We start from the raw sequence: 25,513 nt of genomic DNA, 5'->3' as shown, positions 1-25,513 counted from the left end.
CTTCATTTAAAGAGGAAGTCAACCTTGAACATTTCTTGACAATAATATGTTATGTGACGTCACTAGTCTAAACATGACATTCTGATTAATATTAAATTTAAAAAAAAAGGAATTATATTTCTGGAAAAAAAATATATTTAGTACAAAGTCATTGTATTTAACTCATTCACTGCCATTGACGTCAAAAAATCATTTGAACTATTTCTATTAGTTTCACATTTTTTCCCACTTTTGTTAACAAGAGTATGAAAACCTAGAAAGGAAATATTGTACATTGAGAACAGATATAAAATTTGTGATTAATCGTGAGTTAACTATTGAAGTCATGCGATTAATAACAATTACAAAATAATAATCGTCTGACGCCCCTAATTTTTTAAATAATGTTTTCTTTCTTTTTTTAAATTAGGGGCATCAGGTGATTAAAATGTTTAATTGTAATTAATCACATGACTTAACTTGTTAACTCAAGAGTAATCAATAAGTAAAGTAATCAAGTTATAAATGTACAATATATTTTCTTCTATGTTTTCATACTCTTGTTAACAAAAGTGGAAAAAATGTGAAACTAATAGAAATAGTTCAAATGAATTTTTGACGTCTATAGCCGTCAATGGCAGTGAATTAGTTAATTATTTTTGTTTAATTGTTACTCAGAAAGCATCTTGACTGTTTGCTGTCATTAATTTTGTTTTGACCTTTTTTTCTTTTATTTTTTTTGTGTGTTGATTAGGGACAGATATTAGTTTTTCTTCTTTTCTTTCAGTCCCCTTTCATTTACTTTTCTTTTAAAAAAATGAAATATTTTGGGGGGATTGAATTGAATTGGAATATGAGTTATGAAGCAAAATCCAGCCGTTTTTATCCATCTCTGGGGGCGGCCATTTTGCCACTTGCTGTCGAGTGAAGATGACATCACACTTGCTCAGGGCTCAGGCTACAACCAATCACAGCTCACCTGTTTTATGAAGCTGAGCAGTGATTGGTTGTTAATTTGTTACCTGAGAACTGTGATGTCATTTTCACTCGACAGCAAGTGGCAAAATAGTCGCTTCCTGATATTGTCTAAATGCCATATTTAGACTAGTGGGCTGCAAAGAATATATTATTGTCAAGATTTTTTTTTACTTGCCTAGAGAAAAAAGAGAACCGCTGTCCCCATCCTCTTCATTTGGAATTAAAATATTCAGTGTATTGTACATGTCATTGTTTCCATGATGTTAAAAAAAGCCTGGCTAATAAATATATTCACGATATCACTCTCCTTTTTCCCAGGTGGCCAACTTGCTGCGACTCTTCCAGATCCCTCAGATCAGTTACGCCTCCACCAGTGCCAAACTCAGCGACAAGACTCGCTATGACTACTTTGCCCGCACCGTGCCCCCCGATTTCTTCCAGGCCAAGGCCATGGCGGAAATCCTGCGTTACTTTAACTGGACGTACGTCTCGACAGTGGCGTCGGAAGGCGATTACGGCGAGACGGGCATCGATGCCTTTCAGCAGGAGGCCCGAGCCCGTCACATCTGCATCGCCACGTCGGCCAAGGTGAGCCGTTCCATGAGCCGCTGGAGCTACGAGAACGTGATCCGCTCTCTGCAGCAGAAGTCCAACGCCAAAGTGGTCATCCTGTTTACTCGCAGCGAAGATGCCCGTGAGCTCCTGGTGGCCGCCAACCGCATGAACGTCACCTTCACGTGGGTGGCCAGCGACGGTTGGGGGGCGCAGGAGAGCGTGGTGAGGGGCAGTGAAGCCGTTGCGGACGGCGCCTTCACCATCGAGCTGGCTTCCTATCAGATGCCGCAGTTTAACGACTATTTCACGGCGCTCCACCCGTACAACAACACCAGGAATCCTTGGTTCCGAGAGTTCTGGGAGAACCAATTCCAGTGCAGCCTTCACGAGTTAAGCTGCGGGAAGCACTCGCTGCGAGAGGCTCCGTTTCAACCCGAGTCCAAGATTATGTTTGTGGTGAATGCAGTTTACGCGATGGCCACCGCGTTGCACAACATGAGGCAGGCCTTGTGCCCAAACTCCACCAACGTCTGTGATGCGCTCAAGCCTGGCAATGGAAGGAAGTTTTACAGGGACTATATTCTCAAGACCAAGCTTGAGGGTGAGTAAAAGTTTTCAATGACCAATGTTAAAACGTTTTTTTTTTTTTTTCATCCATCCATTCTAAGACAAGTATTGATTTCTTAGTTCTTTGCATGTTTGTCACACTTAAATCTTTCCATCATCAAACAAATTGACATAAAATAAAAATGCAATTTTCAAATTTCAGCTAGGCCACTTTAAAAACTTTTTTTTAAGACAGAAGTTGTCTTGATCCAAAACTAGAGCTGTCAAACGATTACATTTTTTAAATCAGGTTAATCACATCTAAGAATTTTGATTAATCACGATTAATCACATCTAAGAATTTTGATTAATCACAATTAATCGCTTAACCCTGGAGAACCCAAGAACCCTTTTCTTCTTTGGAAAATTGTGAATTATACATTAAATGACTGCTATAAGTTCACTGAACATCAAAATATATGTTTTTTCAATGTTTTTTTCAATTTATTCCCTAATTTAGGATTAGGGCGAAATTTGGCCCTTTGGGATTTAGGGGTATCATTTCGAAAAATCAGAATAACAAAAATTGTCAGTAAACTATTTAGAATTTAAGAAAAATAATCAATCAAATACACAGCTACATTGAACAATATAATTTTTTTGTTTAATTTGTTGCATTTTAGCCATCTTGTCACCACCACTCTGGCTCATGTAAGTCAATATTCGTCCACTAGATGGCCCCATACAGGGGTCAGAAGTGGAACAGGAACTCTGGACTTTTGAAGTTAAATTTGTAAAAAAAAAAAAGTCTTTGTTATTTGAGTAGCAGAATTTATAGGGGCCAAATTTGACCCCATGGGTTCTCCACTGTTTTAATAAAAAAAACTTTTTTTAATCAAAAAAATGTTCCTGCCAAATTTGAAGAGCACCTGTTATGTGTTAATTCTTTTGACATTTAATGTTATGAGGACGTCTTCAACATTTTTTGATCCACTGCACACGCTCATCGTCTTTCTCTAATCAATGAATTACTTGCATAAATTAAAACGGGAAAAAAATTACCCCAATATTTTGACATGAACAAATATTCTAAATGTCACACGCAAACATTTATTAAATGCTTTACTTTAATGCAAATAATTATGTTTATTGCTCAAACTACCTTTGCTACCTTAAACGTAGCCACCCGCTGTCACGCTAAAGGAAAATACATGGTCAAAATTAATAGTGCAATTAATCTGCGTTAATTCATGTGTAATGCAATATTTTTTTGTGATTAATTAATCAATTTATGCTTTAACTTTGACAGCACTATGCAAAACCCAAATGCACTTCAGCTTGACGTCACAAACTGTTGGCCAAACATTTGCGAACATTTGATGGTCCCATCAATCACAGCAAGTCGTCCAGGTCCTGAAGTAACAAAGCAGCCCCAGATGATTGACGTAACGTTGTGGTATATTTACGGCAACAACAAAAAAGAGACACATACCAAATAGTGCAACTTGTTTTGGCAATTATATATTTATCTTTGTCTGATCTTCACATTTGTTTGATGATCTTAAACATTTAAGCGGGGAAACTATGCAAAAAAAGAAAAAAAGATAATTTTTGAAAGTGGCAAATTGAGTTGAAATTAAAAAGATGTACTGTACTGTAAAAAAACGAGTGTGATATTGATTTGTGTTGGTCATTTTTCTGCCACTAGATGGCATAATTGCATTTGTAAGACGTTGGTGACAGCTCAGTGCATTTTTCTTTTCATATTAAGAGCTATCTAATCATTAACATGAAGAAACTTGTGAAATTCTGCACATTTTTTAAATTGTAAAATACAACTTAACCCCAGTCTCCACAAATATATGCATTATTATTACATTTATTACTGCAAAATTTTGACATGGACGTTTCTGCTGCGTTGCGACTGGAATTCCCGCAGCACAGGCTTTCCAAGTAATTAATCGCGCCTTAAAAAAATGAGTGGAATTAAATTTATTAAATTAAAGGAACTTGAAATTAACTGAAAATGAACGCACTAATTCTTATATTACTTTACAAGCCCAAGATTGTGTAAAATAGCAAAGGATGATTTAATTTTTGTTGTTGTCATCGTCCAGTGCTTTTTAATAATTCTTTCCATTCATGTCCCGCAGCACCATTTCGTCCACCAGATACAGATAACGTCGTCCGATTTGACTCCTTCGGAGACAGCTTCGGCCGCTACAACATTTTCCACTATCACAAGGCAGGTGGACGCTACAGCTATCACAAGGTGGGCTACTGGGCTCAGAGCCTGATCCTGAACACCAGCCTCATCCCCTGGTCTGGCGCCCCCACCTCCCAGTGTAGCGACCCCTGCAGGAAGAACGAGGTGAAGAGCATGCAGCCCGGAGACGTGTGCTGCTGGATCTGCATCCCTTGTCAGTCTTACCAATACTTGCAGGATGAGTTCACGTGCGCCGACTGCAGCTTTGGACGGTGGCCTCGGGCTAATCTGACAGGTTGCTATGACCTACCTGAGGAGTACATCCGCTGGGAAGATGCCTGGGCCATTGGACCCGTCACCATTTCCTGTCTGGGGATGCTGTGCACTCTATTCGTCATCGGCCTCTTCCTCAAACACAACGAGACACCCGTGGTGAAAGCCAGCGGGCGTGAGCTCTCCTACATTCTCTTGCTGGGTGTGCTGATGTGCTATACGATGACTTTCATCTACATCGCCAAACCTTCCACGGCGGTTTGCACGCTGCGCCGCCTGGGCTTGGGAACCTCCTTCGCCGTGTGCTACTCCGCCCTCCTGACCAAGACCAATCGCATTGCTCGGATCTTCAACGGGGTTAAGGGCGGCGCCCAGCGGCCTCGGTTGATCAGCCCGGCCTCACAGGTCGCCATCTGCGGGGGTCTGATCTCCTGCCAGCTGGTGGTGGTGGTGGTCTGGCTGCTCCTCGAAGCTCCGGGGGTGAGGAAAGAAGTGAGCCCGGAGAAGAGAGACGTCGTCACCCTCAAGTGTAACAGCAAAGACTCCAGCATGCTCATGTCTCTCACCTACAACTGCATCCTCATCATCCTCTGCACGGTTTACGCCTTCAAGACCCGCAAGTGCCCCGAAAACTTCAATGAAGCCAAGTTCATTGGGTTCACCATGTATACGACCTGCATCATCTGGCTGGCTTTTCAGCCCATTTTCTATGTGACTGCCAGTGACTACAGGGTGAGTGACCACTACAACATCCACGTCTGTATATAGACCTTTAATGTATACAAATTGGGGGAACAACTTTAGAGAGGTCATGTCCATCTATACAATTGAGACAATGTGGTTGCATAAGTGTGCACGCCCTATTATAACTGGGGATGTGCCGTTGTTCAAAATTGACCAATCACATTTAAACTTAAATGGGATTTAACCTGTCACCATTTATAGTACCTCTGATTAACGCCAAATTAGTTCAGATGGTCTAGTGACAACAATCTTGTGACTTATTCATATGTTTGGGCTATGGTAAGCCTACACACAAAACATGCATGAAATCTCCCAAATGTAGAAAAATCTGTTTTGGTTCATTATTTGAAGGAAGAAAGACCTTTTTTTTTAATTGCACAAATTCTTGATAGTCAGTACCAGGATGGCCGAGTGGTTAAGGCGTTGGACTTAAGATCCAATGGATGAATGTCCTCGTGGGTTCGAACCCCACTCCTGGTAACAGTTTTTCATTGGTGGTGGTGGTTGGTCTTCTGTTAAGACAAAGGCAGAGAAATCTAGTCCTTGAGACTGTTTTAAGATGAGTCCCTCCTCCAACCGGATTCAAATGATCAGGATCATTATCAGGCTTCTACAGAGTTTGCTGGTCCCTTTGTTAGAACTTTGAATTTCGAACTGGAGTGTCACGATGTGATGTGAAAAAGACTCCCGAAGCTGATGCTTACTTCCTGTTTGCATTTGAATAGGATCCTCCCTTCGCTTTTAGCATTAGCGCTAGGCTAGCGATGTTTTAAAAATGAAGCTTTTGTGTATTTAAATAAACAGTGGATGTATTTATTATTGTTGTGTATTTAGTTTTACAGTTAACTCCAACTGGGGTGTCATTAAACAGATTAAGGGACGTTTGGGGACAACAGAATAACCGGAATAAAATACGCTTCACACTTGCTAGCCAATGCTTTGCAAGCAAAATGGTGCATTCAGGGTACCTTTGCAGCATCGGAAAATTCGGTTTTCTTTGATTATAACGTTTTTAAGTTGATTGTTTTGGCCAATGTTTGAAGGACAATAATTGGCCGATTATAATCAGTCGGGCCCTATTGTTTTCAAACTACACTATTACATATATCACCCCTAGTGGCTACCCTTGGAATGTCAATATATCCCCTACCAAACATTGTATAAGCTAGCCATTTTAACAAAGCACCATAAAAATGTCGGAGAAATTAGTGAGCAAATTCGTTGGGATGTTTGCCCCTGGGATCCAAACACATTGCGGTATTGGGGTGGCAGGAGGGAGATGTAGACTATGGACTCCCTTGACACAATTGCCTCTCTAGAAACAAAGAGAAGACTGGCAGAACTGCGAGGGCAGAAAGGGAACTGGATGTCCCGGTGTGTCCCTGTACATTTCTATGTTGAACGGAGTGTGAATGACAAAAATACCGAGTCTCAGCTGTGCCCTCTGTCGTGGGACTTCTGTCAATTGCTCAGATAACGCCTCTGCACTGCCCCTGCTGGCAATGTAGCGAAACTGCAGCCGGAGTGGCCTCATCAGACAGACACAGAACTCTCCTTTGACCAATAAATAAGTGAAGCATCGAGTCTGTTGTATTCAAATGTTACTAGTGTTTCCTAAGTTTAATACCGCTTCTCAAATTGTTGACACACATGGATGCAAATCTCCAGCGAGGGGAAAAATGTGACTGCGGTCCGTCATGAAATGTTAACATGAATTAAATACAATCCACTGAGCCATGAATAGCTCATCTGATTATCATATGAAATATTGAAGCTGTTCTCGGCGCCCCCGAGGGAGAAAGGTCTCCCCTCGTATGCCAGGCCCGGTCATCTCATCTTGGCAGCAAACACAACTGATTAAACACCCACAGTCACAGACAGCGCCTCCACGAACACACGGAGGGCTGACGGGAAAGACAGAAGTACAACCTCTGACACGTTACAGAACCTCGCGCTCAGAAATAGAGCTTCAAACGTGCGCAGTTTAACTAGTGCTACAAATAAAGGGCAAATCATCAGCTCTTGTTTTGCCAAATGGATTGGTAAATCCACCAATTTATTACTAAAAATATAACTAACAAAGTCAAAAATCAAGGTATGCTCATGACATTGGGAGACATTTTACATGGCGGATTTATTTTAACCTCCAGTGGGAGAAAACCAAACCATGAAATTCAAAGTACAGTGAAAAGAGCAATACTTCCCGAAGACATGATTTATACCGCGCACAGCAGTGCTGCTCTTGTGGAATAAAATCATACTTTCAAAGGTGTGAAACTGGCATAGACTTGCGCTTCATGTTGTTCTTTATCCTCCAGCAGGAGACCTCTCGAAAAGAACGTTACTGCGAAAGCTCATTCCTTGTCCTTCCCTCTTCCTACGCAACACTTGTGAATGATCAAAGTCACTGGAAAGTCCTTCCAATGCATTTCAGTATGCGGGCATTTTCTGAAGTGAGCAGGGGCCAGGAGTGATACTTTAATCAGTTTCAACATGAATGACCATAAACTAGTAGTATAGTGTTAGTCGGACTTCTATATCTTTTTTTTTTTTTACAATATGTTTTATGCAGCCCCACTGGTCTAAATATGGTTTATTCTGGTTAATATTGTGTTAGTGGAATATGAGTTAAACAGCAAAATAAAGCCATTTTTATCCATCTCAGGGGGCGGCCATTTTGCCACTTTCTGTCGACTGAAGATGACATCACAGTTGCTCAGGTTTCAGGCAACAACCAATCACAGCTCACCTGTTTTCTGAAACTGAGCTGTGATTGGTGGTTACCTGAGCAACATTGATGTCATCTTAAGTTTCTCAAGTGGCAAAATGGCCGCCCCCTGAGATGGATTAAAAAGAGCTGGATTTTGCTTCATAATTCATATTCCACAAATGTAATATTAATCGGAACGTCTTGTTTAGACTAGTGAGGTCACATATAACCTATTTTCTGTCAAGAAATGTTGAAGGTTAACTTTCACTTTAACTCATTCACTGCCATTGACGGCTATAAACGTCAAAAAAGTCATTTTAACTATTTCTATTAGTTTATTATTTTTTTCCCACTTTTGTTAACAAGAGTAAGAAAACCTAGATTTTTTTTATTGTACATTTAGAACACATGAAATTTGTGATTAATCGCGAGTTAACTAGTGTAGTCATGCGATTAATTACGATTAAAAACTTTAATCGCCTGACGCCTCAAATTTTTAATCTTTTCTTCTTTTTTTATTCATTCACTGCCATTGACGGCTATAAACGTTAAAAAAAATCTTTTGAACTATTTCTAATAGTTTATTATTTTTTTCCCACTTTTGTTAACAAGTGTTTGAAAACCTAGAATTTTTTCATTGTTCATTTAGAACCGATAAAAAATTGTGATTAATCGCGAGTTAACTATTGAAGTCATGCGATTAATTACAATTAAAAAATTTAATCAACTCTTGTCCCTAATTTTTATAATCTTATTTTTTTTTAATGAATTTATAGCAGTGAATGAGTTAATAAGTGGATTTGACCGTGTGTTTCCAGGTGCAGACCACCACTATGTGCATCTCAGTCAGTCTGAGCGGCTCGGTTGTCCTGGGCTGCCTCTTTGCTCCTAAAGTCCACATCATCCTGTTCCAGCCACAGAAGAATGTCAGCACTCTCAGGGTGGCCACCACCCGTTTCAGCGTCACCACCGGCCCAGGTTCCAGTTTCTCGCAAGGTACGTGTTGGCAGTAATGTCGGAGAGGACAGAAGAATTGTGTGTCTACGTCTTCTTCTTCTACTTGTGTGTCTTTGTTTTTCGCAGCATCAGCGTCCAACGTTGTTCCAACGGTGTGCAACGGGCGAGAGGTGGTGGACTCCACCACGTCTTCCTTGTGAAGATCAGCTGAGTGCTTCTGCCAAGTGTTGTTAACACAATTATTAACCATTAGTCCTCAAACAGGTGTCTCAGATATTAAAGAGGACCATTGTGCTGACTTTGTTGTCCTCAAAGTGCTGTGAGTACAATGTCCCAATTATTTTTCTTCTGGTTTTCAATTCAAATAAATTTACCAAGATGATATGATGCCAATAAAGGTTACATAGAGTATTGCCCTGTTTTTACTGCAACAATGATAGTGAAATCTGTTAAATGTATTATATACGGGATGTTTTTCATGTAGATTTTTGGTGAACAGTTTGTGCTTTATTGTAATTTATGTAAATAAAATGTGTTTTTTATTAATATGAGAATTCACTTGTAGTCTATTGAATAAATCATGCACATTCATTGTTTCTGTTTTCTTAGGAGAGCTTTTGATTGTATTACTATCTGTATTTTCAATTGAAGTACAGTATATGGATTACAGGTTGAAGAGAAAGAGTTTTGTAATTATTTAAACTTCTTTTTTTCACCACAAAATCCTGCCGCTTTTTTATTATATAATCCGCCGACTACTTACTATAGCACCTTCACTCCTGCTGTGAGCACCTTAACATTTGTGGCTGACAAGATAGTTTATTTGAAATCTCCTCTGCCTAAGCATTTAAATCAAACGGGTATTTGGCTAAGACTAAGTTTCAACAAAAAAATAATACTGATGGTAAATCTTTGACAATGCGAAGTCTAATTAGTGCACCTTCATCAGCTTCATTCCACAGCCATTTTTCTCACAATACAAGCTCACAATATTAAATATGAAACTCTACTGTGGTGTTTTAAACATAGCAACGTGATTCAGTTCTGGGTAAAATAAAACAACGTAACACTGCCATCTTGTGTTCAAGCAGTTTTAATATGATCACGTGAGTGAATTGATGGTGGCCTTGTAAAAACGTACTGTATTCGTAAAGAGTTGAAAGCATGAAATAAATATTTATATGATTTTGAAATTATTTATTATTTATTACGAACACAAGTTCAACTTTTTCCTGTTATTTTTTTATGTGTTTTAAATGTTTGAAAATGCAGAAGAACACTTACCGGGTTGCCCGCAAGGTAGCGGTGTCGGCCCTAATGTTAGCTTTGTTGTGGTCCCATGGCGGTCCCTAGTGGCTGACTCCAATGACAGCAGCATGGAAGATGAAAGCTTGGCAGTTCTGCTCGGCCTCTTCCTGACGCACTGACAAGCAAAACTTCCCGAAAAAGTCAGACCTTCAAGACAGTGCAGTGACTGTGAGGTGGAAATGCAACTTGATCAAATTTGTACAGAGTACGTTTGGTGCGATGCCAACAATATGCGTGTATTTCTAATGCTGTTAATGCCCAGGATGGGAGTCTTAATTTGGTGGGAAGTAGGACCCAGGGAACAGTGGAGTGTGTGTCAGTTTGAGAGTAGAGGAGAAAAAACAGGACACACACGTCACACAATGTGTGACAGTCTGTGCCATACACAGCACGAGGCGTGAATGGCAGCCCAACTGGAGCAGAGAAGAGTAGATGGACGATTCATCAGTTTTGATCTGATCATACTCTTAATGGAGTCAGAGATCAGCTGCTGTTGAATTGGAAATATCCACCTATGAAGGTATGGACCTCCAGAGGCTGTTTGGGAGAAATCAACCTGTTGCGTTGGCTCAGACGTGCAAGATGGACGCATGGTTCTTCACCTAGGATGCTGTTACGTAAGGAATTGTAGAGTTTGATTTTCATTTGGAGTCATGTGTAAGAATTCAGAATTTTGATTTGACCTGAGCGACCAGAGCACACAGAAGACAATGGGTGGGTACTTTTGAAATGTTATTTAAAAGTTTTTAACCTTAAAATGATGTACATATGGTACTATTTAGAATTAGAATCGAACTTTATACTGCCGTGATGTATTTCAAATGCCTAGCTTTAATAAGAAACCTGTGGAATAATTTAAAAATGAGTACAATAGGTTTTACATTGAATTCAGTGTATCCACTTTAAGAAGTGGTCATCTTAGATGACTGATTTTATTTTATCAACAATCCATCCATCCATTTTCTTAAGCGTATTTGTGGTCCAGAAGGCATCCTGATCAGATGCCCGAGCCACCTCTTCTGGCTTGTCTCATTTGAAACTATTCTTGGTAAAATGCCGTGCAGTTGAATGGATGTAAGGATATATTACAGCAAAATACAAGTTGGTCCCCACTTTGTGACATATTGCCACCTTCAGGCCTGGAGTGGAACGATCACAATTTCATAAATGCTTCAGACATACAAAGCATTAAATCTTAACCTCAAACATTTCTTGACAATGAAATGTTCTATGTGACCTCACTAGTCTAAACATGACATTCTGATATTACATTTGTTGACTATGAGTTATGCAGCAAAATCCAGCCATTTTGATCCATCTCGGGACGGCCATTTTGCCACTTGCTGTCGACTGAAGATGACATCAATGTTGCTCAGGGCTCACCTGTTTTCTGAAGCTGTGTAATTGGTTGTTAGCTGAGACCTGGGCAACATTGATGTCATCTTAAGTCGACAGCAAGTGGCAAAATGGCCGCCCCCTGAGATGGATAAAACGGCTGGATTTTGCTGCTTAACTCATATCTTAACTCAGACCTCCCCTTTAACTCATAACTGAAGCTACTTATGTCCTTTTTATTTATCTTTATATAGTACCTTGTAAGTTAGCGATAGAAAATGGATGGATGAATTTCTTCGAGCTCATGTGTAGCCAATGAAGTCTGCTGATTGTCTCTCTCTTGATCTCAGCACATCCATCCATAAAGACATCCCCGATCCAACGAGATCAAGTCATGTAAGAATAATGGCCGAGAAGTTTGAGCCTATGATTTTGTCGGTCTCAAATCAGCCGCAGCCGAATCTTACAACCGTCCCATGGGAGCAACATCCGACAGTTCCTTCCGATGTGGGCGTGGTCACAAGCTCCCAGTCGCAGCTCAAAGACCTTTTGGGCTTGTTCTGCATGGTGACGCTGAACCTTATCGCGTTGTTGGCCAACATCGGAGTGATGGTCGCCATTGCTCGCGCCCCGCACCTGAAGAGGTTCGCGTTCGTTTGCCACCTTTGCGCTGTGGACCTTCTGTGCGCCGTTCTCCTCATGCCACTGGGGATCATATCCAGCTCGGCCTTTTTTGGCACCGTGGTGTTCACGGTTCTGGAGTGTCAAGTGTACCTTTTCCTCAATGTGTTTCTCATCTGTCTATCCATTTTCACGATCACGGCCATCAGCGTGGAGCGCTACTTCTACATTGTGCACCCGATGCGCTACGAAGTCAAGATGACCATCAATTTAGCCGTCGGCGTGATGATTCTTATCTGGGTCAAATCGGTTCTCTTGGCTTTGTTTACGCTCTTTGGATGGCCAGCGTATGGCAGCCAAAGCTCGATCGCCGCAGCTCATTGCTCTCTCCACGCGAGCCACAGCCGTCTAAGAGGAGTTTTTGCCGTGCTCTACAGTGTTCTCTGCTTCCTGGTTCCGTCACTGATCATCTTTGCCGTTTACTGCGCCGTGTACAAGGTCGCTCGTTCGGCGGCCTTGCAACGAGTCCCCGCGGTCTCGACGTGGGCCAACGCAAACCCGGATAAGAATCGGTCGGACTCTATCAGCAGCCAGACCACCATGATTAACACCAACCGCTCTCTGCCCCGGAGACTTTCCCCAGAGAGGGCGTTCAGCGGGGGCAAGGCAGCCCTCACCTTGGCATTCATTGTGGGTCAGTTCTTGATTTGCTGGCTGCCTTACTTCATCTTCCACCTGCAAATGTCTCTGACTGGTTCCATGCACAGCCCGGGAGACTTAGAAGAGGCGGTCAACTGGCTGGCCTTCTCCTCATTCGCGGTCAACCCGTTCTTCTACGGTTTGCTCAACAGGCAGATAAGAGAGGAGCTGGTCAAGTTCCGGCGCTGCTGCCTGACCCAGCCTGTGGATTTGGCCGGTTCCAGCCACGAGGGCTCACTGCAGGAGAACTTCCTCCAGTTCATCCAGAGAACCACCAGCACATCTGAAACCCGCTCTGGCTGTGTCAACACCAGTCCTAGAAACACTTTGGACCACAGGGTTAAGATCCCTGGGCAAATACCAGAAGATCATACTTAGACTATGTTTGACTGACTGATATCCTTTTGGATGGATCATTTTTCCAAGTTTGCCTTTTGTTGTTACAGTCCTACATTGCAGGTGGTCTTTTCACTTTTGACCAGGGTGCTTTGCCTATAACAAGGGTCTGCAAACGACGGCTCTGGGGCCACATGTGACTCTTTAATCCCTCTCCTGTGGATTAAAAAATAAATAAAAAATAGTAGAAATTATTTTTATTAAAAATACATATTTGTCTTCAGTTTTAGATAAAATAGTATTTAAATGAATTAATAATTTATATAACAAAAAATTGTAATTAAATCTATTAAATTAAATATAAATGTCAGAGTCCTCATTTTAAGTTGTCAGAGAAAGAGAGATGAAAGGTAGATGAAAAAGTTTTTAAGATGACTTAACAATGTCCAAAAAGGAAGAGGAAAAGCAAAAAAATACCATAAAATGTCCATGAAATTTCCCAAACAGTCCAAAAAAAACAAATTCAAGGTGGAAAAAAATGTTTAAAAAGTAAATGTAAAATGTTAAAAAAAAAAAAAAAAAAAATCACGAAAATTACCATAAAATGTCAACAAAATTGCCAAAAACAGTCAAAAAATCAAATTCAAGGTGGAATTAAAAAAAAAAAGTAATTAGAAAATGCAAAAAAAATACAAATAAAATGAAGAAATCACGAAAATTACCATAAAATGTCCACAAAATTGCCCAAGAAGTCTGAAAATTGATTTAAAGAAAAGGCAAAAAAGAACATTTTAATTTTTAAGTTGTCAGAAAAAGATAGATGAAAGGTAGATGAAAACGTTTTTTAACCTACTTAAAAATGTCTAAAAAGGAAGAGGAAAATCTGAAAATTACAATAAAATGTCCATGAAATTTCCCAAACAGCCCCCCAATTTTTTTTTCAAGGCGGAAAAGAAAATGTTTAAAAAGTAGCTATAAAATGTCCAAAAACAAGAAGGGATCCCAAAAATTACCATAAAATATGATATATTTTTCCTGTTATCGTGTAGCTCAAATGAGCACTGTCTTAGGCCCTCAATACATTAGACTAACGCACTATTTCCTTCATCACAATCTTCAAATGTTTTATGGCTCCAGACACTTATTTTTTGGGGTTATTTGGCCTAAAATGCCTCTTTTGACAGCATGTAACAAACTATCTGTTTTACCCTACTCACCACACTGCCCCAAACAGCATAATAAAGAACAGGAAAAGTGCCAGGAACCAAAGACAAAGTTGTATTACGCCAATAAAAATACTACAGGTATATGACTTCATTTATACCATCTACTGGATGTGGTCGCACACTACAAAATGTTTGTGGAAATGTAGGCTATATCTTATGTTCAACTATTGTACTATTGTTCTTTGTGATAAGACCCAATAATCGATAGTAATGTTCTCTATAGAAAATTAGATGTTTAAAGTGTCATTTTTTTCCATGCCTATATCATTATTAATTGAGCTTTGGGTGTTAAATTTGCCTGCTAACTTAATTAGCTATAGCATAGCGCAACTCCCACATATCAATAAATGATCCTATCGCGCAGCACAAACCCAGCAGGCTCGGCAGTGTGAAGAGCTCTCATGAATCTGAGGGACAATAACAAGAGTTCCTGTGTGCAACAGATATGCTGATAGACGATGAATGTCATCTACCCCGGTCGTCATGGCAATTGAGTGAGCCAGTGACTCACATAGCAACAAGTACCTTTCAGTTGGATATATGTTTTGGAGTCTACATATTCTGGGTTTACATGCATGACTGAGTGCACCCTATATGCTCCGATAGTCTTCATCAACATGTGAAAATGGGCTAAGTATAAGCAGGACAGAATCGGGTTTATTATATAATATTAAATGTGTATTATGAGTGAGGGCGCGATGGTGAGTATATAATAGCAATCATTACAGTACATTGTTAATGCTCCTAAAGTGCCAACAAAGTGCTATTTTATGGCCGCCACTGTTTGTATTAGTCTTTCATAAAAGGAAGACAGAATGTTGTGTTCAGAGCATGTCAAACACATGATCCTCTGTAACCAAGATCAACACATCTTTGATGTGATTTTGTTTTTCCACATTTCTTGGCATGACCATTGGGGATTTTGGACAACTGCGACTACTATTGACCCTGGTGCTTTCATGCAATCTACACTATTTTCTGAGTTTGAAAAAAAATCTGTAGAGAGGTCGTGTGTCTTAAGTTACTCAGACTAAGTCAAATACTCAACCTCAATTTCAGAGATGAAGCAACAGAGACATGAGTAAACAAAACAATATCAGAAAATTAAACTCAGAACCTGTGAGTCCTTTTAGAAAGGTAACACAAATGAAGGCTGTTGGACTGAAAGGAAACCCATGACAGAGCAACTTCACATTCACTTTTTTACTTTGGAAAGACATGACTTACAACAAGAAGAGCTTCAGTATTTGGGACGGAAGAGATCAAGCCAAACAAAACAGCAGCAGATTCCTTTCCTGTCATTTGATTTACATTATCACATAAGTCAATTTTGTACATATTTGGAGGGCCAACTCACTTTACTGTAAACTTAAAAATACTACCATCAGCTTTTGATAAAGTTACTTAGTAAAATAGATTAAAATCAAATGTCATTGAAAATACTGATCATGTTGATTATATCCCAAATTGACATTGAAAACTATGCCCACCAGAGGGCGGTATGTACCACGAAAAAAACAGCGCCGAATGTTTATTTATTTATTTAAACTTCTAGCACTATAATATGCGTGTAGAGTGTAAACATTTTTCAATTTCAAACCTTGAAGCTCAAGTGGTAAACACCTCAGTAGTGGTGTTGCACTTTGTCCACTAGACGTCAGTAGCCTACAACATTTGGAAGTAGCTGCTACTACGATGAACACTAGACATGATGTCGTCTACATATGACGTCACAAACCCAAACAAACTAAATCGGCAGCCAGTATGTAGACAATTAGAGCTTTTTTTAACTCAAGTTGAAAGATCATTGGACTCAATTATGTGTATGTGGCGCATGGCCACGTTACCAAACTAATGGCCGCTGCTACAGCCTCAAATTCTCCATGAAGCAGTCAGGTAAGTAGCACTTATGACAAGCTAGCAACGTTAGCTGGCACAAATCTGTGTATCCAGCAAAACCCACTGCAGCTCTGCTTACCTTTTGTCTTTGACATTGGGGACGTAGCTGTTGCTGGATGATAGTGTTTTAGACAAGTGTAATCTGGTGATCGGGTCGCTTGAAAGTGGTTCTGAATCTTAAGAGAGATTTGGTGTGGTGCAGTAAATTTACCATACTGTTATATAACAGTGGGTCAGCAGTGCAGAATGGCTGACTGGAAAAATAGACAGATACAGTTTAAAAAAAAACAACAACAACACACACTTAATGACTGGGCAGTCACTCCAGACACATTTGCATACAAGTAATAAAGGATATTTTCCATAATGCGTCCCAATGAAATCATCTCCATGCTAATGGTTTTTAATCACTTCACATCTTTCAGACTTGGCTACTCGAATTACCTTAAAAAAAACCATGCAATAAGATATTGTGTATAATGACTTTGATTCATAATTAGCATAAGTGCCTGGTTTACACAATGACCACATATGACCTGTAGGGGGTAGAAAAAGGACTTTAGTGTAATTGTTGATGGCTTGTGACACTTTTTCCCCCCAAGTAAGTCTTAATGAGACAGCGCATAGAGAATGTCACGGGGGACAGGCATGTTCAACTTAATCAAGTCATGCCTCAAGGTGGAGATATGCATTAACAAGGTGTTACGTTCTGCCTGGGTGATAAGCACCATGGTTGTCCTTCATTTGCTGGACACAAATGGATGGAAATAAAAACTAGAGAGAAAAAAAAAACCTTTGACTTAGCTGCTTTCTAATCCTTCCAATTGTTTTTGATATGACATCACACCATTTGCAACATTAACATCCGAAAAAAGGGCTGACAGGTAGAAGAAGCCATGGCTTATTAGTAGCCCGTCCCCAGAATTCTTGTATGGCTGATGAAGATTAATTATAAGTCATGTCTCCAACAAATGATTGGCAAGCTAATTGCAAAGAAAATGCTATTCATCTATTCAGTCATGCTATGCATTTATTACATCTAGTGCAATGTGTGCGCACTGCTGACCTCAAGTGGGCTAAATTATGCATGCATGAATCATCACTGGCTGGCAACTCAACTGGTGTAAATCTCAGATACCGCCGGTTGTGAAATTTCTGTTTCGTTCCAATTTTGTATGTGATTCATACTTAATACGAAGGGTTTCAACTAGAAAGAGAACGTGTATAAATGTCCCGGCCTCGTTATTTTTACAGTATTTATTGTGTGTGTAGTGATTTCCCAAGCGTTTGTAGTAAAAAAGGAATACCTTTCTTCCAGAGTCAATCAAAACTAACTGAGCCTTATTATCTTTACAACAGTCTTTTTAAAAACTTTTTTTTTTTTTTTTTTACAGTTTGTGTACTTGATTTCATTGGATTGTGCAAAAAGGATGCATTTCAAGAGAAAAAAAATGGAGTCGTCACACAGACCTTAGCAGGATGGTCATTACCATGCACTGTTGGGAAAATATACTGACTATTGTCCTCAAATATTTGTAACAGTATAGCTATTAGCTACTGATATCCTATGTGAGAGCCTTGATAGTCCCACTACTGGTGAAAGGTCATAGAATGTTTTTCAGAGGCTAATTAGAGAATGGTTTAAACCAAACTATTTGTTTTGCGCTATAATTAGTCCAATGTGCTCGATAATAATGAGCTAATAAGGACTACAGCATCTTGTTGGGGGAAAGGCATGATTCTGTTGCCATGGTGAGGGCGCGAGTGATGACACCATGCCAGAGCTGGGTCGACCCAAATGTGGCGCCTTGGGTGGGAGGTGAGATTTCATTTCATTGTCACCCAATATATTTCCCCCCCCGCCCCCAACAACTTTATTCTTATTACAATAAAATGTGGATTAGAGTAAAAAACAAAGGACATTTTTGCTATAATTATTATTATTTTTTAAATACAAAATGCATCTTCAGTTAGTTAAAAAAAAGCTCATTAAGTTGTTTTTTTTTCTTTTCAAAAAATATGTTTTTTATTAAGTCACAGCTGTTAGGTTTTTAAGTTATCCATACCCAAAAACTAGTATAGTTCAATTTAATCAAAAATTATTAGTACAATTTACTCATAAAAGCATACAAAGTTACACCAACTTCAAAAAGTTAAGTTAATTTTTATAAAACTTGGAGTATTGTGTACTTAATCTTATTTATTATTATTATTATTATTATTATTATTATTATTATTATTATTATTATTATTATTATTATTAATATTATATTCCCTCCCCCAAAAATGTATTACATAGCGAATAAAAAAAACAAAGGAAAAAAAAACCAAAGGAACAAGTACATAACATATGGTGTGCGGGTGTAGAAATATATTTTTTGTTAAATATTATAATGTTAACTTTGCAGTAAACTTGAAGCAGCGATCAAAAGCTTGAGGCCTTTTTTCCCCCGAAATAAGTATTATTATTATTTTTTTGCATATTTAGCCCATTTTGGCCAAGTGAACAATAGCACCCCCAACATTTTAGAGTATATATATATATATATATATATATACAGCTCTGCATTTCACCGTGACAACACTCCTACTTGCCTCACTCTTCATTTTATTTATGCCTAGCCTGCTATATGCAAGTGAAAGATGGAAATAAACACGTCATTTGGGTCGCGGTTGCTCAGGAGCAGACAAAAAGTCTTTGAAGTTGTCATGACTCACGTCGGCGTGTACGTGATGCAAATAACATCCGGTTGGGTACAAAGCATCAAACCTGCCGGGACGGCCTGCTTAAGAAGCAATTTGAAGGGTCTGCATTATTTGACAACTAAACACATCATACATTACTGACAGCTCCCCGCCCCACCCCACAGTAAAAGCGGTCTAAATTTAGACGCGTGTCGGCTGTGTGACGTGTTTTTGGCTCGGGTGGCCTCACTTACACTCTCAGTGGACGGAGGCCGGCCCAACTTCACTCTCTGCTCATCTATTTGCGTCCATCTCCCTCCTGGCCGGCCTGCCTGCCGCAGCAGGAATGCTGGCCGTCTAATTGGGGCGGATCCATGCACTCTGATCCCATTCCTCGACCCGTTGATGCCACCTGGGAACCGGAGAGGCAAATGCCCCGATGCCATCTGCTTGAACATGATATCCAATAATCAACAATCTTTTAGCTGGCTGCTTTTCCAACTTCCCATGGGGACTGCATGCCTTCTTTCCTGTTCTTTTTAGGTAGCATAACTGTCTATGAGCTTTTTTTTTTTTTTAATACAACATTCTATTATAGAAAGCACTGACTGATAGCAGCAACTGCATAATTTACGAGGACTAAAATGGCCATTCTGCCTATATGCAACACACTGACGGGGCTCACAATGTGTCTGCCATCAGTGTGAAACACTTGAGTCTCACATTGTATGTCTAATGGAGTGCCTTGACCTTTTTGACCTTTTGCATTTACATACAGACTTAAAGATATAAATTTTGATTTTTTTTGCAGCAGCAGAGTGGGATACATTTATGAAGTGAAATGAAATGTATACAACATTATACACAATATGAAAAGTAGGTCATGCAGAAATATTCAACCTCCCTCGATTAGAGCCTGGTGAGTTCTTAGGTCTTCATGACGCTGTTTTCTCATCAATATTCTTTTAACAGACCTCTGAGACCATCACAGAGCAGATTATTACACACCAGGTGGACTCTATTTTTTTATCATCAGTCATTTAGGTCAATACATAATGTTACATCCGCAAACAGAGGGCAGGAAATTCGAACCCGAATTCTGTCTGAAAACTATTGGCCAGAGGCTTGCAAGAGAGTACCCCATTTTGAACAGCTAATGGGTTAATCTACTAATTATAAGATGTTTCAGTTATAAATGGTTGAATAAAAAGTTTATTGGAAAGATATTTTGGGCCAAATTGTTATATTTATGTAATTTTTTGTACATAAAAAAAATTCCATTTGCTTTTTTGTTTTTTTACAATTTTTTTTAACACGAACCAAAAAAAACATATAAACATAATCCTCAGATGTTTGTATTTAGTATTAATAAAGTATAATTACTATATTTATTTTTGTACCTTTTTGGGATGTCTGTATTCAGTTTCATGCCAAAAATAAAAATGTGGAAAATGAAAAAAAGAAGAAGAAGTGTTGTTCACATAGCAGTATATTTTTCGTGCATAGGTAACCGGATTATTATGCAATTCAAACAATATACTTTATGTATTTTAAATAAATACATAAATAAAAAAAGTTGTTATTAATTTAGAGTAATGATACTTTATTAATACTAAATACATAAACCTGAGGATTATGCATTTTAAATAAATAGGCATTATTAGACTAATGAATATGTATCATAAAAGGTTTATGTGGTAGTTTTGTGTTGAAACTATCTAAAAAAAAAAAAAAAAAAGTAAATGGGAATTTGTTATGCCTTGAAACATTTTTGTGAGTGCAAAGAATTTCTTTTGTGACAATCTAGTGTTGGAGATGATTCGGTCATGCGCACGCACCAACTGAAATGGATTCTTGCTAATTTGACTGCATAAAGATGAGAAACCTCCTGATCCGCACCGCAAATCCAAATTCTTTTAATGAGCTGTTGAATACCGCGAAACATCTTTAACAGTCTCAGTTGAAACACGACAAGAACTGCCGGAGCTGACACTGTCATTAATTTGTACTCGTCTGCCGTTAAATATCGGCTACTCTACACACTAGTTAACGTAATTAAGACAACATTCCACATGCGGAAGTGTGTGTTTGTGTGTCAGTGTGGTGAAAACTGGTGCCACGGCGCAAACCCTGCCCAGTCGGCCTCCCGCAAGCCCATGTGAAATGTGACACAAGCGTGGCCTCTCTGTCTTCACTGTCTATGCGCGCTACATCGTGCGTGCGTGCGTGCGTGCGTGCGTGCGTGTGCGTGTAGGAGGTCAGGCCTCCAAATTTACCAGGGCGTGCGGCAGCTGTCGGCTGGCATGTCAACAGGGAGCGGCAGCTAGCGCAGCACACGCGGGGCTTCACAAGCGATCCTGCTTCCACGGCTCTTCCCGCACTCGTCTTCATCATCCAGCGCCCGCCGCCCCCAAAAATGGCGGACCAGTACCAGTACAACGCCAACGAGGAGAAGATCATGAAGGACAGCAACACCAAGGAGATCGATCTCATCAACAGAGACCCCAAGCAGATCAATGAGGATGTGGTGAAGGTTTGTCACGCCGCCCCGTCCACGCTAAGATGGAAAACGATGAAAAATACCTCGTAGAATTTGTAGCGAGGAAATCAGGTTGCTTGCACTTGATCAAAATTCCTCAAATAGACCAGGAACTATTCCTGTTGCATGTCCGGAACATGGCGTTTATTTTGGGAGTGGTAGAGTATGCGTGTAACTGATATCCAGAGCTATCACGTTTTATTTAGATTTGACAAGTCTTTATTCTGTGATTGTTCGCAGGCATCACTTGGACCCATTTCCCATAAGCGCAGAATTAGATTTTCTGCGCTTATGGGAAATGGGTCTGCAAATATGGTAAATCATCACATATGAGCAGATTCTTGATTCTTGTGCTTAGCGTCCGCTCAAATCAATATTCAAACGACGGGCCTGCTATCATAAACAGATGCGATACAAGAAATAGCCTTTAAAAATCTAAAAGCCGCAACTTGACGTACGCTAGCACAGTAATAATCACAACTGACAGGTCGCTAATTAGCGTCCCCGAGTTTCTTAGATGAGGAAAAAAGCAAGCGTGACGAAGTGGGGGAGTAGATGAGGGGAGTGAAATGGTAACCCACAAACAAATGCAAGACACACGCTATGAAAAAAAGACTGCTGGAAATACATTTTTACAATGTTACGTATCCAAGCAAAATTTGAAATTCAAGTCAGAGCTTTTTTTATAATGTTTAGGCCATCAGAGAAGGTTTGGAAAGCACTGATGGCACGAAGGAAGCAAAAATGTTGTGTAAGCCTTAACGAGTTTGCCGGCTAAATAAGTCAACATGGGGAACTTTTATTACATTTGTACTGAACAGCTGTTCGATAAATTCTGCTCAGTGCAACACTGGCAGGAAAGAAACATTTTGTGAAAAATATTATTTCCTGAAAATAGTAATTCATTTGCATAATTAGTAAAATGCCTATCTCCATATAAAAACGTTAAAAAATGTTTTATTACTAATCACGCAACATAATTAATTGCGATTAATTGTGATTCAATCGCATTTTTCTACCACTATGTTCTACAAAGCTTGTAACAAATATTTACTTGAGTAACATATTGGAATGGATGTCAAATAATTTGCTCTTAGATGCCCAAAGTGGGTAGTTACTTTCTGAGTTTGGATGCAAATGTGAGCAGAGGCTAAAGGCGGACAGGAAGTAAATACATTTGAGTTAATTGAGTTAATTTTTTTTTTAAAACTCTTTAAAGAACCTAAATTAATCTCCAGAGTTAATGCTTTAATTTTGATGGATATAAAATGTAAATATATAAATATATATATATATTTATATTAGAGCTGTTAAACAATTTAATTTTTAATCAGATTAATCAGATCTTAGAATTTTGATTAATCACGATTAATCGCTTAGTTAAAAAGGCTTTCTATCAACATTTTTTTTGCCCGCCAAATCTGAAGAGCACCTGTTATGTGTTAATTCTTTCGTCATTTAACGTTATGAGGACGTCTTCAACATTTTTGGATCCACTGCACACGCTCATCCTCCTCTAGTCTTTTTCTAATCAGTTAATTACGTGCGTCAATTAAAATGAGGGGAAAAAATGACCCCAATATTTTGACATGAACAAATATTCTGACTGTCATACGTAAACGTTTATTAAATGCTTTACTTTAATGCACGTAGTTGTGTTTATTGCTCAAACACAACCTGTGCTACCTTTAACGCATCCTTTCGCTGTCACGCTAAAGGATCATCTGCGCTCAAAATTAATAGTGTGATTAATCCGCGTTAATTAGTGAGATAATTTATTTGCGATTAATTAATTAGTTACGCTTTAACTTTGACAGTGCTAATATATACATGCAGCGTAGTGTTGCTGTTTTGGAGCGCTTCGGCAATCCCCTCTCCTTCCAAACGCCTTCAGACCTTGACCAAAATGTAAACCAATTTTCCGAGCATGAGCCCAGACGGCTTCCTTTGAACAATCAGCCCAAGCGGATCCTGTCCACTAGTTTGGAAGACAAAGACAAAATGTTTTTTGATGAGCAGGGCGTCTGCCGCCTGCCTGTCTGAAAAGTTCATTAACATTCTGTTGGAGTCTCAGCTGGGAATGCAGACAGAGTTTCCAATAGAACCAACTGGCAGATCGCAGCGTAACCTTGCCCGCGCACGTCATACTGTACTACTTACAGTCCATAGTAACATGGCTCACTCATGTGGCAATTCTAATGACCTCAGTTCATCGCTAATCAAAACAGCAGCGAACATGAAGATGAATTAGAAAGCAGAAAAAAAAATGAAAAAAATGAAAAGAAAGCAGTCTTCCTGACTACCACTTGGATTATGTGCGATTTTAGTCCACAATTTCAATCCGACCCTTTCAGCACTCATTTGCCGACTTTAATTTCTCATCAGGTGGAGTTTGAGGACGTCATCGCCGAGCCAGACGGCACACACAGCCTGGACGGCGTCTGGAAGCTCAGCTACACCACCTTTACCGTGTCCAAGTACTGGTGCTACCGCATTCTGTCGGCCATCTTCGGCATCCCCGTGGCTCTCATCTGGGGCTTCCTGTTCGCCGTCATCTCCTTCTGCCACATCTGGGCGGTGATGCCGTGCATCAAGAGCTGCCTGATCGAGTCGCAGTGCGTCAGCCGCATCTACTTGCTGTGCATTCAGACCTTCTGCGATCCTTTGTTCGAAGCCCTGGGCAAGATCTTCGGCGGCGTGCGCGTGGTGCTGCGCAAGGAAGTCTAAAAACTCACGCCACGCCGCTGGGAAAAGTGCGGTCTGATGAGCTCTGCTGTCTTTTTCGACGTCACCTTGGCGGCGGAACTTACGACTGTTCTGTTCTCTCTCTCATTCTGTTATCGTGAGATTTTAGTAGGATTTTGTACCCCCCAAAAATTAGCATTATTAATTGAAAATTTATATATTTTCAGACGTCTGTCGTCATAAGATTTTAGTAAGATTCTGTACAAAAAAAGTATCACTGGAAGTATAACATTTATATATTTGCACCACTTAGATCCAATTTTATGAGATTTTTTTTTTAAAGATTTTGCTCATAAATTAGTTATTAGTACAAAATTGATTTATCATGAGTTTTTTTGTTGTTGAATTTTGCACAAAAAATACAGTTATTAGCAGAAAACTGATGTGAGTGAATTGAAAGAAAATAGTGCAATAAGAAATACTTACAAATTAAAATAATTAAATAAATAAACTTAGCTTTTTCGTTATGGTTTATTTGCTGTCCTAACATTTGAGGCTAAGCGCTTTTGAGTGGACAGCAACATTTTGCGGATTTGTTGTTTTTATTTAAAAGTGCATCTGCAGGCCGGTGACACATACACACTTACATACACGTACAATACAAGACATCACTTTTCATTGTAGCTTTCCTACTAAATTCTTGACAATGGCTGCCCAAAGTATAACATAACACATTTTTAATTAAAAGCGTTGTCTTTTTGGCTTCTGTTTTTGTTTTTTTTTGTCTCTGGGAGTCTGAAGACGTAAACATTTGAACAGTTTAACGAACAAACAAACAAATAAATAAATAAACAAACGTGAGCGTTTTCAGTTGTTGTTTCAGGTTTGTGTGAACAAAACTCACTTGGATGTAAAGCTTCAATGGCCAGCGTACGTACCTTCGCCACAGAAGCCCAGTGGCAGCTGCAGGAGGCGGCATGCTTCTGTGGCAGCTCTGCTGCCATCCAATCCGAGGAGGCTTTATTGTTGATTGAGGGGTGGGGGGCATGGGGAGGATGCCCCTCTGCCTCCTTTTCCAATGTCGTGTTAAATGACTAAATGTTGCCCCATTGTTGACTTCACACTTGTTGAAACTAATCAGGATTAGACTTTCTTGTTTGCATAACTAAACGCTAATCAAATGAAAACAAATGTTCCGTAGCATCTATTGAGACTTGTTTTTGTTATTAAAC

General features: G+C 39.5%; 3 protein-coding genes and 1 non-coding gene across 6 annotated transcripts in view; all 4 read left to right on the top strand.

Moving 5' to 3' along the window:
• Positions 1 to 9,882, top strand: part of grm2a (glutamate receptor, metabotropic 2a) — a 37,377-nt gene extending 27,495 nt beyond the window's left edge. For both annotated transcript variants that reach the window (XM_077574155.1, XM_077574156.1), the window contains 4 exons: positions 1,276 to 2,113; positions 4,212 to 5,269; positions 8,810 to 8,987; positions 9,075 to 9,882. In XM_077574155.1, the coding sequence (XP_077430281.1) occupies positions 1,276 to 2,113; positions 4,212 to 5,269; positions 8,810 to 8,987; positions 9,075 to 9,148 (2,148 nt within the window). In that variant the 3' untranslated portion in view covers positions 9,149 to 9,882. The remainder of the gene's footprint in view (positions 1 to 1,275; positions 2,114 to 4,211; positions 5,270 to 8,809; positions 8,988 to 9,074) is intronic.
• On the top strand, positions 5,679 to 5,761 carry trnal-uaa (transfer RNA leucine (anticodon UAA)). The gene has a single exon. It is a non-coding gene; the product is annotated as a tRNA-Leu (tRNA).
• A 683-nt stretch (positions 9,883 to 10,565) lies between the features above and the next one.
• On the top strand, positions 10,566 to 15,508 carry gpr61l (G protein-coupled receptor 61-like). The gene is made up of 2 exons (XM_077574326.1): positions 10,566 to 10,970; positions 11,942 to 15,508. Exon 2 carries the CDS (start codon positions 11,997 to 11,999, stop codon positions 13,287 to 13,289), a length of 1,293 nt encoding a protein of 430 aa, XP_077430452.1. The 5' UTR covers positions 10,566 to 10,970; positions 11,942 to 11,996; the 3' UTR covers positions 13,290 to 15,508.
• On the top strand, positions 15,503 to 25,147 carry cav3 (caveolin 3). 2 transcript variants are annotated; one of them, XM_077574328.1, is made up of 3 exons: positions 15,503 to 16,369; positions 21,312 to 21,590; positions 23,982 to 25,147. In XM_077574328.1, exons 2-3 carry the CDS (start codon positions 21,474 to 21,476, stop codon positions 24,321 to 24,323), a joined length of 459 nt encoding a protein of 152 aa, XP_077430454.1. In that variant the 5' UTR covers positions 15,503 to 16,369; positions 21,312 to 21,473; the 3' UTR covers positions 24,324 to 25,147. The 2 variants fall into 2 exon arrangements, with proteins under 2 accessions (XP_077430454.1, XP_077430453.1); XM_077574327.1 differs by lacking the exon at positions 15,503 to 16,369 and having other exon boundaries at positions 20,808 to 21,590.
• Positions 25,148 to 25,513: the final 366 nt, after the last annotated feature.

This window comes from Vanacampus margaritifer, chromosome 8 (genome assembly GCF_051991255.1).
Source record: "Vanacampus margaritifer isolate UIUO_Vmar chromosome 8, RoL_Vmar_1.0, whole genome shotgun sequence".
Taxonomy (NCBI): Eukaryota; Metazoa; Chordata; class Actinopteri; order Syngnathiformes; family Syngnathidae; genus Vanacampus; species Vanacampus margaritifer.
The sequence above is the reverse complement of the archived record's forward strand: the minus strand, read 5'-3'. Positions and strand labels throughout refer to the sequence as shown.

What these genes read in the sequence shown, in the direction of transcription:
- cav3 (XM_077574328.1), top strand. Translation starts at nt 21,474, where the DNA reads ATGGCGGACCAGTACCAGTACAACGCCAACGAGGAGAAGATCATGAAG. An exon ending in TCAATGAGGATGTGGTGAAG is followed by an intron (nt 21,591 to 23,981) that starts GTTTGTCACGCC and finishes ATTTCTCATCAG; the next exon opens with GTGGAGTTTGAGGACGTCAT.
- gpr61l (XM_077574326.1), top strand. Translation starts at nt 11,997, where the DNA reads ATGGCCGAGAAGTTTGAGCCTATGATTTTGTCGGTCTCAAATCAGCCG.